General features: G+C 44.8%; 1 protein-coding gene across 3 annotated transcripts in view; it reads right to left on the reverse strand.

Moving 5' to 3' along the window:
* DGKA (diacylglycerol kinase alpha) overlaps positions 1-12,352 on the reverse strand; it is an 86,758-nt gene that overhangs the window by 21,183 nt on the left and 53,223 nt on the right. For all 3 annotated transcript variants that reach the window (XM_039326779.1, XM_039326778.1, XM_039326780.1), the window contains exons 2-9: positions 10,475-10,570; positions 9,530-9,606; positions 6,604-6,733; positions 6,307-6,387; positions 5,488-5,537; positions 4,324-4,398; positions 2,229-2,348; positions 751-868 (exon numbers count right to left, since the gene is read on the reverse strand). In XM_039326779.1, coding sequence (XP_039182713.1) covers positions 751-868; positions 2,229-2,348; positions 4,324-4,398; positions 5,488-5,537; positions 6,307-6,387; positions 6,604-6,733; positions 9,530-9,606; positions 10,475-10,544 — 721 coding nt within the window. In that variant the 5' untranslated portion in view covers positions 10,545-10,570. The remainder of the gene's footprint in view (positions 1-750; positions 869-2,228; positions 2,349-4,323; positions 4,399-5,487; positions 5,538-6,306; positions 6,388-6,603; positions 6,734-9,529; positions 9,607-10,474; positions 10,571-12,352) is intronic.

Here is a 12,352-nt window from a genome sequence, read left to right on the forward strand (position 1 = left end):
ATGCAGTCTTGTGAATCAGATTTGAAAGGAGGTTTCTGCTTTCTTTTACAGTGTAAAAGAAAAGGAGTAATATGTTGAATAATATGAGACCATCCGACTGCGCTTGTCTGTTGGAAGAAGAGGGAAAGAAGTCTAGTGGTTAAGGCACCAAGATAGAAACTAGGAGTCTGTGAGTTCTAGTTCCACCTTAGGCATGAAAGCTAGTTGGGTGACTTTGGATCAATTGCTCTCAGGGCAATGCACCTCACAGGGCTGTTGTGGTGGGGAAAACAGGAGGAGGAAGGAGTATTAGGGATGTCCGCTGCCTTTGAGTTATCAAAATAATAAGGTCGGATATATAAATAAAGAGCCACAGAACTACAGTAATTCCCAAGGGAAGATCAAACTTCATGACATAGCAGCTGCTTGCTTGCTGGAGATTCAGTTTTTTTCCTATGTGTCTTTAGATAGGGCTGGGAAGACTACTGAGGCCAATTCAGACAGATACCCTGGAGAGCCATTGCCAGCCAGGACTGATAAATCTAAGCGAGATGGATCAATGCAGTGACCTGGAACACTGCAGCTTGTCATTTGATCCCTGAGGATGTCTGCTAAAGCAGCAACTGGAGAACACCTTCTCCTTCTGCTTCCACCATCAAATCAGTCTCAGCTCCCTTGAAGGGTTGAAAGCCTGAGCCCCCAGAAAGAAGAGAAGGAAGGCCATCTCCCCATCTCTTTCCACACAACCCCAGGAGAGAGCAACACACTCACAAGTACAGCGCAGCCCCTGCTTGCGTAGCCCCAAGAGCAGCGTCTCACACACGTTGCAGTAAACAGGGCGGTTAAAGTGCTTCAGGCGCCACAGGTGCTGCCCATCATCTTTCATCGTCTGAAGCAATGGAAAAAGTCAGCAGTTAAGGAAGAAGGTTAGGGAATGGCTGGTTTGGGAGCCAAAGGGAAGAGGAGGTATCGAGGCTCCCTAGCGGAACAGAGGTAGAGACTGGATTTGGGCTAAAAGTTGTCGTTTTTCCTGAGCATAAAAGTAATGTTGCTTTTGGAACATGCATGGAATGGTTTGCACCTAAATGTCCATTACGTAGCCACTCTGGTGGAGACTGGGAGTTCTAGTTCTGCCCGTAGGTGCAAAGCCAGCTGGATGACCTTCCGCCAGTCATTTTCTCTCAGCCCTAGGAAGCAAGCAATGGCAAATCACTTCTGAAAAATGCTGCCAAGAAAACGGTAGGGTCTGGTCCGGGCAGCCTTCAAGAATCAGACACAACTGAATGGGGAAAAAAATGCCCATTGTATTCAAGCTTCCCAGAAAAGAGAAATCTCTGTTCGTGCCTCCTCAAAGAGCAAATAGATTGCTACGGAGAATCTTTCACTTTGCAACCACACAGCTGTGCGGTCAGAGAAAATGAGGACCCTTTTTAACCTTGCACCTACCATGGAACATACTTTGCTCAGACCATTTTTTTCCTGCTGCGTCCCGTCCTGCTTTCAACTTGTTCCTAGCCCAAGAGTGAGGTGGCCTTAAGTCCTCCTTAGCTGTTTGTTTCCCCCCTTTATGCCAACCCATAGCCAAAGCAGCTCAAAACACGTGAAAATTGGTTCGTTTCACTATTCATTACATTGGAAGTGAAACCCGGTGCTCAGCTGCAGGTTTTCTGGCCATTTCAAGACGATGCTGTCGTTCTCCTTTAGTCCCCAGTCAGCTTTACAGGCATTCATTCTGCTGCAGTCCCCAATGGAGCTGGAAAGAGCAGCAGAACTGCAAACAGCCCTCGGCTACTGACTCAACAATCCTCTGAGAGCTTTAATTCCATGGCCCCTACCAGCTTAGGCAAGGCTGACATAGCAGAACAGCGGCATGCCAGACACACATGGAGAAATAGTTAATTCCTGGTTTGTTGTCTATAGAAAAAGGGAAACGAGGGGAGAGACATCTTAAGTAAAAGTGCTGCCTGTGACTCAATTCTCTGGGTGGATTCTGAACTTTTTTTTTTTTTTAATGTTTCACTTGATTCACCCTGGGTTAGAACAGAACTGGAGACAGAAACAGGATCACTGGAAGGCACCTAGAGGTGAGAGTTTTCCAGCCAGACCAGCCTTCCTACTCTAGTGCCATGATGAGAAGGATCAGGAAAAGCAAAGAAATCAACCAATTATCACATATCGCACAAGGAAAACAAAAAAAACCACATTGAACAGTAAGTTAGGAAAACAAGGCCTTTGTCCCCTGCACTTACCGCCTCCAGCCCAAGTAGCACCAGGAGGGGGACGGTGGTGGCACCGCCGCGGAGCCATTCAGAGAGAGACACAGTACCGCTGCTGTCATAATCAATTTCACGCATCATCTCCTGCAGGATCTGAGGTGGGGGGAGGGGAGATCCAAAAAGGAGAACCTTAGGAGGGAGCCATTTCAGTGTTTGTTCCAGTCCATTTGTCCCAAACTGCTGTGCAACCCTCATTTTAGGAGGAACGTTTCAAGAGAGCGTGTCTTTCTTTGTCAAAGAGGCGCCCAATGAGCAACAATTATCTGCAGCATAAGGCAGGGACTACTCTTTCCTCATGCACAACACTGAACTGGTTCCTCATTCCCAGGTCTTTTATTCATGCAAATCTTTGAAAAACAGCTCCCTTAAACAAAGAGAAAAGAAACCCGAAGTTAAGATAATGCTGTAACTAAAATAGGGCTAACCATATGCCTCCAGATTTAGGACCACCTACTTTTCACAATAAATCAGACAATAATTTGGGATATAGAAATACGATAAACAAAAAGCATAACGATCCCTCATACCTATCCAGTATCCCCTATCCTTCTGTACGCATATCTGAATGGCAGCAACTATTGAGCAGAAACATGGAATAAGAGCTTTTTTTTTCTAAGCCACTCTATTTCTTGCAACCCCCCCCCCAAAAATCTGACAAAAACAACAACCCTCCCCACAAATCCAGAAAATTCAAAACCTCTTTTCTTCTCTTAATAGAAGCAGAAAAGGAAATCACTATTCTATCAGATAAATCCCATTAACCAAATACTGATTCTATATACAAAAGACACATCCGGCTTTATCTCATTTAGCTCTAGGTTCCTTCCCTTCCAACTGTCTCCTAATCTTTCCTCCTGAATGCACACAATATGAACCATTTCCCTTTTGGTGTTATAGCAAAAATTATTGTTAATAGCAACCCTGGTGCCAGGCTCCAAAACCTAAGAAAGACATGCTGAGTTTCCTTTATTGTTCCACGCCTATAGACAGAAATCTTGCCAAACTAAAGCAACTACCTGCATCATTAAAGATACATCTTGGGAACTCCTAGAGAGGAACTGACCCTCTTCCTCCCAACCGAGCTATCTAAACCAGGGCTTTTCAACCAGTGCTACGGGTACCACCTGTGGTACATTGGCACCTGGCAGGTGGTATACGATCATCCTAGAAAAGTGGTAGTGGGGGAGGGGAATGGGCTGAACCAGTGGCAGCAGCCTGAGCGAGAGACGGCTGGAGCTGCAGGGCTGTCAGGGCTCAGCGGAAGCGCCAGGATCAGCGCTTCTTTGGGACTGTCAGGGCTCAGTGGAAGCGCCAGGATCAGCACCAGGCTCCAGCTGGAGCTTGGCATTGATCCTGGCGCTTCTGCTGAGCCCTGAAGAAGCACCAATCAGCTGGAATGTTGCCTTATCTCCAGGGTCTTGTGATTTACATTCAGATATGTGGCAACTGATTCATATTTATGACGGTCACAGTGTCCCAGGGTCATGTGAAGTGACCAAAACCTGCTGCAACCACCCATCAGTCGGGGGGAATAAAAACCAAACACCCCCCACCCCGCCCCCGCTGCCAATCCTCAACAGAAATGCTCACAACAATTGAAACCTCGGACAGGAGGAAGAGCGCTGCCAGGTGGGCAGGCAGGTGTCTTGCTCGCCTGTGGCTTGGGGGGGGCACTTTTTTCAGTGCCATTGTAACTTTGAACAGTCACTAAGCGAGCTGTTGTAAGTCGAGGACTACCTGTACTTCATCTCTTTTTTTTCTTTTTTTATGGGTCATCAAGTTTTTGACACCTTGCTAGGTGACTGGTGTTACTCGGATATTGCCGTATCCTAAAAGTAGTACAATGGGTGAAAAGGTTGAAAAGCCTTGATCTAAACCTTGCTGTTTCTTGGCCCTCTGGAATGCAACTCCTCCCTCCTGGGAATCCAGACCACATTCTACCCCACCCAGATCCAGAGCCCAACATAGACACCTTCATTCTAGAGCCAACAGAGCCCATCATGGTAATATAGCTTGCAAGTAGATGAGGAAGGGGTAGATGAAGCAACTGAAGGAATTCTGCACTTACTGGTTTAAGCTCAGTGACATCCCACTCCAGGTATTCAGCTACGCGCATCATCTGTGTGATGATGCGATCTACCTCCTAGAGAGAAGAACACAGTTTAGGACCAAAATTAAATTGTGGCGGCTCATATGAAAGGGCCAACGTGCATAAATTTGCCAGTCTGGCACCTCCTGTTGTGTTAGACTATGGGTCCCAGAATTCTTAACAAGTGATGTCATTGGTGCTGTAGCCAAATATATTAAAGGGAAGAGTGTTGGTAAAGAGGGATAAGCTTAGAGCTCAGATTAAAGCAAGCGTCCCCAACTTTTATCAGAGAATAGAAAATGAGCCGGACAAAAGCAATAGGTCCTAGCCTAGGAGTAGGCAACCTTGGCTCTTGTATGACTCGTGGACTTCAACTCCCAGAATTCCTGAGCCAGCATGGCTGGCTCAGGAATTCTGGGAGTTGAAGTCCACGAGTCATACAAGAGCCAAGGTTGCCTAGCCCTGTCCCAGCCTGTTGAAAATCAGACATTTTGGTTTTCCAGGAGATGCAGTGATGGGGCCTGCAGCTGTTTAATTAGAAGAGAGCAAATTTCTTCTCTCTCTCCCAAAGGTTCCACAGGATGTGGTCTCCAGAGTACCTTCAAAGGTTTTTTTTACCAAAGTATCATTTATAATATAAAAGAAGGGGAAACCATATTCCCAAAACATCTAAGGATTTCTTTTAACTGCATTTAATTAACTTGAATTAAGAGCAATTACATTTATACTTACATTAAATCAAACCAAAGTTATTTTTTGTTGTGGCCTCACCACAGCCCTTGGAGCAAGTTCACTGCACACTGCTCAAAAGCCATGTGTGGTCCTTGAATAAAAAAAGATGGCACCTTTTGGTGCTAAACCAATAGGAACCAACAATAATCAGATTGATGTATACTAGCAGTTGAGGCTGTTGTCTGTATTACAGCAGGATGCATTACTTTATAAAGATTTGTATGAAAACATTTGGCATCAAAGTATTTGGACCTTCTCTACCACAAAAAGCTGAGCACAGGGGGATGTGTGCATGAGGGTGTGTGTGTGTTGGGTGAATAAACTAATTCTTCTGCCTGAAGTGGAGGAAAAAACAACAGGGAGACTTGGTTCCAAAACTCTATAAACTTCTAATGGCCTCATGCTACTTACTGAATTGTCAAGAAGACCATTTCCATCTTTGTCATAAAGCTTGAAGGTGACTGTGGGAGGAAAAATGGAAATCAAAAATAGAAGCTTCTAGACAAGGGATTACCAGATATATGCAACTCTGCCTTCATCCTCTTGCTCCAGGCCTCTTCCCTCAATAGTATTATTTCATCAACGGTTTTCATTTAATCTTACTCGAGGGAGGCAAAGCATATTACTAAAGCAGGATTCTTCCGTTTGAGAGCAAGATCAATTTCTTTTGCAGAGACCCAGCATAAATCCCCAAATTTTTAAAAGGTCAGTTTTCACAAAAGATTTCAAAAGACTTCTACAAATTTAAAATATCAGAGGCATTCTTGTGTTGATCAACAGTATAAGCTTAAGGTTGATGTCAGCAGGAAAATTATAATTGTCCTGGATAAATGGGAGGTGAACATGACTACCCAGAGCATATTAGAGAATGCTGCCCTTCTGCATATCCAGCCAGTTAAATTCTCTTTCATAGAAAAGTGAGTAAAATTAATCAAAATTATACATACCTATGATAATATATTTGGCAGGTGACTCTTGAGAGGTGAAAATCACATTTATGTGTGTGGGAAGGAAGGAAGGAAGGAAGGAAGGAAGGAAGGAAGGAAGGAAGGAAGGAAGGAAGGAAGGAAGGAAGGCCAGAGCTATCATAATGACAGTAAGTTGGTTCTCTGTGCTGAAGAACTACCAAAATCAGATTTTCCTAGTCAAAAATGTGCCTCCATCAAAAATCAAGCTCTGAACTGAGCCTTTGGCTGCTATTCTGCTCTCTTGATCCTTTGCAGTACTCACATTCCAGTTTATCTTCAGGCCTCCCACCTTCTAGCAGTGAGAAGTAACAAGAGACGTCATTGAGGCAAACAAAGCCACTGGCTGAAAAGGAGAGAGTACACTGGGTTAAGATGTGTCAGTAATCCTTCATCCTCGGAACTGCTAGATATTCCGGCTGCCAAACCCGATCCTTACCAAAGAGATCCTTAGTAAAGATTGGATGGAGGGGGCAGAAATGATGCAAACCCACCCTCTCCTTCCCCAAACCTTCAGAGAAAGATCAATATTTTATGTGAGGCCATTTGCCAGACCGCATACCTGGCTCTTTTGTGGCTTGTCCTGCTGTGGTCTGGAAAGACATGAAGAGGTGACAGCAAAGTCCATCCGAGATCTCCTCTGCTTCCAGGTAAGTTTTCAGGAAGAGCTTGAAGCCTTCGAAGTCTATTAACTGAGAACAGCATTATCAGAGAAATAAGGCAAAGCCAAAGAGAGAATGCCAGGAATCACGACTGTTAACATTCCCTATTGATTGTCCCAAAAGCAGAGCTTTGACTCAGCTAATAATGTGTCACTTCAGTGCTAGATATATTATTGCATGCAGGGAATGCTAAAAATGTTATTTCTCATTTTAATGGGAAGCAGGAAGGCTGTTTCCCATTGTTCGGTTGCTACTGGAACTAATGAAATTGTGATTAATGGAACCAGAAGGAAATCACTGTATATACTTCAAACAAGAAGAACATGTGGAGTGATGGGGGGTGGGGGTGATGAGGGCAGGTTTAGGATAAGCCCTAATGGAGCTGTTGAATGTCGGAATATAGAAAGGGAGGCTAAAGTTCATTTTTAGAATATAAGTTTTATGTGAACAAAAAGATGGCATTTAAAGATACTAAAATAAATTGGTAAAATTGGCAAAAGGGAATTGGGGGTAACAAACCCATATTTGACATTTTGGTTAAAAAGCAGATGAGACTGCAAGATCACACCCAGAGGCGGCAGAGAGGAGTGCCTGCCATATGACTGACTTCGGTACTTCTGAATGGGTTCAGTTTAGACGAGGGAACGGGAGAAATGTAAGATCTGAGAATAATGTAAGAGTTGGAGGATTCACCAACATCTCAGACGGCAAGAATAAATCCTCAAATAATTGGCAGAATCGAAAGACAAATGCAAAGGCCACATTGGGGGGGGAGGGGGGAGCACACTAGGATGAATAGTAGAAAAAAATAAATTTAATTAATGAACAAAAAGAAGAGCCAGGAGCTCAACCAAGCTGCACTACTGAATACTTGCATTTAATCCCCAAACAATTGGAGCACCATTTGAACACTATTGACATTAACAAATTCAACATCAGTCAATTGCAAAAGGCAGCTTTACTCAGACCAGTTTACATCTTGCAACGATACCTCTAAACCCATCAAACACTAACATCTGCCTAAGCCTGGTCCTTGGGAAGACTCTGTAGGTGGATAAAAATGCCAAGTCCGGTCTCCAACATCTGACTGACTGTGTGATGAACCATAAAATAACAACAATACTTCAGATTGTACTTGAAGTTATGCTTTCAGTTCTGGGCAAGAAACATTTTGAAAGGATGTAGGACAGGAGCTAGACAAAGCAGTGCTTTCCAAATGTTTTGGCCTACAACTACTTATTGCTATTGGTCATGCAGGCTAGAGCTGAATCCATAATATTTGAAAGACGCCATGTTGCCTACCACTGATACAGACATAATGAAAGTGGTCCAGAGGATGGCAACAAAGACCCTTGGGAGTGCAGAAAATAAGTTTTAGGAAGAGAGATGAAAGATGAAATTTATAGCTGGTGAAGAGAAGACCAAGAAGGGGATATGAAAACCCCTCAGATACGAATTATCACCCAAGAGTGGGTAAAGGGTTGTTCTCTGCTTCTGCAGCGAGTAGAACCAGATCTAGATTGCAAAATAGATTATATGTGACAAATGAATCAATTACTTGGGGAGGGGACTCTTGTCTGCTGGAAATCCTCAATCAGAACCTGAGTGATATCTCCTGACTCCAGCACTGGATTTCCTGCTCGGAACTGGGGATTGGACTACAATGCCTACACCAGCGGTTCTCAACCTATGGGTCGCGACCCCATTTGGGGTCGATCGACCATTTCACGGGGGTCGCCAAGCAAGGCTGTCTGCCATTTTTTTCCCCTTTTCCGGCGGGTGCCTTACCTCCCTTGGGCTGGGCCAGCTGGTGGCCCAGCCAGTGGTCGGCCTGCTCCGTCTCTGCCGCTTGCCAGCTACGCCTCAGCTGGCGCAGGGGGCGGCACCACGCATGCGCAGCGCTCCCGGGCAGGGAAAGTCCTCGACTTACGACCGGTTGGGTAGTCCTCGACTTACGACCAGTTTAGTCCTCAACTTACGACCTGTTTAGTCCTCAACTTATGACCGGTTGGGGGTCGCGGCATTAAAAAGGTTGAGAACCACTGGCCTACACAGTCCTCGCTGTAATTCTATGGCTCTGTCTGCATAGCACAGCTGATCCAGTCAGTATGTTGCTTCCATATGCCATCAGCAGCAGACCATCTGGAACAGCTGGGTCAGGCAGCAACCATGTTGTAGCACCCCCACCCCCAAATGCTACAAAGGAGGTTGGAATACGATCATTTCTCTTCCCACTTCCTGCAATTTTTTATTTTCCTCCAGGACTGAGATATGGAGATTGTGCTACCCTGGATAGGCTCTAGAGAGCCACATTCTACCTTGTTTCTGCTCCTTGTTCTCAACCCCGGTGTGACCAAAGACTAGTTGAAACCAAACAGCTACACAGATGAACCATCTCTGTAAATGCAATTCCATTTTCACGGGGCTCTCTAGGACATTATCTTGATCATCGACACTGGGAGAGATCATTAACCTTTACAAAGTATGGTTATGACATGGCAGAGTGAATTGACAGAGGACTGGTTTAGTTGCAAATAAGATCAGATTTCTTTGGAATTAAATCTAATGCACTCTGGGTCAAACAGCTAAGTTTTAGAGTTTATGTGACACATTTCCTGCCTTCCATGACATCCCACGATGCAGTTAAGCACCATGGAAATCTGGAATTTATGTGTGAAAGACAGAAGACACCTACAGTGGCACATAAGTTTGGAAAGAGGTATTGATTTGCAGGGTCACCCTGTCTGTAAACACCTAAGGCAAATATACAACCTAGCAAGGCAAAAGATGGAGATGTTTGCAGGAAAGGAAGAGGAGGATACTCACATCCCCTTGCCGATGCTGAGACAATGTACCTTCTCCATAAAATTCCTTCAGCACATCCTGCACTTTCTTGCTGCTGTCTGTAGAGCAAGGAAAAATGAAAACTGACAAGGAAAAAAAAAGTGTAGGAATTCTGACACAGTACATGCTATAACCAAAAAGATATGTCAGGCACGACATTTGTATTAGCTAACAGTTAGAACTCTCTGAATTCTGTCCTAAGTTTTAAAGTAGTGTAAGAATCAGAGAGTTGCAGTGAGACATCCAATCCAGCTGATATTAGAATATTCTGAATTTAGGATGTTAAAATACAAGGTATCTAACTTGTATCCTAGAACTAAGGAGAAACGTCCTGACAGTTAGAACAATTAACCAGTGGAACAATCTGCCTCCAAAAGCGGTGAATGCTCCAACACTGGAAGTTTTTAAGAAGAAACTGGACAGCCATTTGTCCAAAACGATATAGGGTTTCCTGCCTGAGCAGGGAGTTGGAGTAGATGACCTCCAAGATCCCTTTCAACTTTATTATTATTATTATTGTAGAATGGGTGGCCCAAGATAAGCCAAAATCTTTTAACTTCCTCAAAAACTAAGATTATTTCTTCCTTGATGTTTGTCTCTGGACACTCAACTGTGATTTATCATATCACACGATTTATTAAGCTAATACTACTGAGTTTGGGGGGAGGGAGTAGAGGGAGGGAACAGATGGACATGGGGTAGCACAAAAGAATTATCCTCAGAGCCTTGCTGGGATCGGCACACAAATGGCTGCTTCTCCTTTCTCAATCCTCAAGTAAACCAGATTTAAGTTTTAAGGAGTTGGTATGATTCCAGAGAAGTTCAAGTTTTCACGGATTCTGCCCATCCATGGGGCTCGCTGGCCTCTATTCCTATTAGGGGCTAAGAGAAGTCTATTGGTATAAAGGAAGAAGGAGAAGGACTCACAGTCAATATACTTCTGCAGCTGGGTGAACTCCTCCGGGCTGATGGTGGCCCATTCTTTGCCGTCAGACATGATGCTGCTTTTGCTCCAATTTATGTCTGCAAACAGAAGAGTCGGGAGATGTCATTAGATAGCAGGGGACGAAGATGAAATGGGCATAGAAGGTGCTCTAGGCACAATCTCTCTCTCTCTCTCTCTCTCTCTCTCTCTCTCTCTCTCTCTCTCTCTCTCTCTCTCTCTCTCTCTCTCTCTCTCTCTCTCTCTCTCTCTCCCCCTCGGTAGTCTCTTTGCATTCTCTGGACTGATCCGCTGAGCCAGCACATTCTTCCCTGGCACAATTGGCTTCCGGAGCAGAAACCGGGAATTTGGCCACGGCACAGGCAGCCCCTGGAGAGGCAAGGTTCCAGCTGCACAGGCTCAGAAAGAGAGACGTATCACTGGTGGATTTAACTCCTGGAGAAAGGCGGAGATGCCAAAGGCTTTGCTCCTGAGGCAGGTGGAATCCCCAACTGAAGCCAAGCCAAGCAAAAGAAGCCGGTGGCGGTCGGTAGGGCATCGCCCAAAGGAGGAAACATGTTGCACGGCAGCTTTTTCATCTGGACAAGCTCACACATCCAGCCTGTTAAAGGGACAGTCCCCAATTACCTGTGAAGGTGGGCGAGCAGCCGGCAGAGCAATTGCTGCACCTCTTGCCTAAGGGCAAGCCCATTTTCAGTGACACCCCCCCCCCCCGGCAGGCTGGAAAAGATGGAGAGATCCAGAGGCAAGGCAAGAGGTAGTCAACGAGATCATCCAAGGCGAAGGTGGAAAGAAAAGCGGTTTGGGAGGTGGTGGGATCAATTTAGCCATTTATACCAGTCTGCTGCAGATGGTGCCAAATTTGATCCCATTAAAATTTAATGGAAGTGTTGAGTGTTATTGGCGGAAATGCCACACATTTTACAGAGATACAATCCTGGCAGTGAGCACAAGGGAGACTTGCAGGAAGCTGTTGGAGGGGGCATGTTTTGGAGAAAACTTCTGGAAACCTAGTACAACTGAAAACAGGTCACACGGTAATTTGGAATCCTCCACTTGGTGCCTACAGACACCAGAGAGCCTGTGAAATTCTCACTTCCCCATCCTCAACTTACAACAATTCAGAGTTACAATGGAACTGAAAAAAAGTGACTTATAACCAGTTTTCACACTTATGACTGTTGCAGCATCCCTGTGGTTGTGTGATCAAATGCTTGGCATCTGGTACGTATTTATGATGGTTGCAGTGTCCCGGGGGTCATGTGATCCCTTTTTGCTGACCTCTGACAAGCAAAGTCATTGGGGAAGTCACATTCACTTCACAACCGTGTCACTAACTTAAGAACTACAGTGATTCACTTAGCAACTGTTGCAAGAAAGGTTGTAAAATGGGGCAAAACCTATTTAACAACTGTCTTGTTTAGCAATGGCAATTTTGGGCTCAAATGTGGTCGTAAGTCGAGGACTAGCTACATACTGATCACCCTGGTCTTTTAAAAATCCTTTTTAGTTTTACATTTTTATTGATTGGCTAACTTGTGAAGTCAGTACGCCACAAAGCAGAGCAACAGCCTCCAGTGCCATCTTTATTAACAAGAATGTTTCAGGATCCTGCCTCTTTAAAGCACATTAAAACTGTTAGCCTTCACTGAACTCCTTATCAGTGAACTGCATCTTAAAGATTAGGCTTAACTGTGTGCCTCCAAGCTTATGTGCTAAACAAATGTTGTAAGTCAAGGACTGCCTATATATATTTTATACACATACACATGATCTACTGGGGGGGAGGGAGGGAGGGAGGGAGGGAGGGAGGAAGGAAGGAAGGAAGGAAGGAAGGAAGGAAGGAAGGAAGGAAGGAAGGA

The sequence above is a fragment of the Crotalus tigris genome, unplaced genomic scaffold (assembly GCF_016545835.1).
Source record: "Crotalus tigris isolate CLP2741 ecotype Arizona unplaced genomic scaffold, ASM1654583v1 scf7180000024345.2110221, whole genome shotgun sequence".
Classification (NCBI taxonomy): domain Eukaryota; kingdom Metazoa; phylum Chordata; class Lepidosauria; order Squamata; family Viperidae; genus Crotalus; species Crotalus tigris.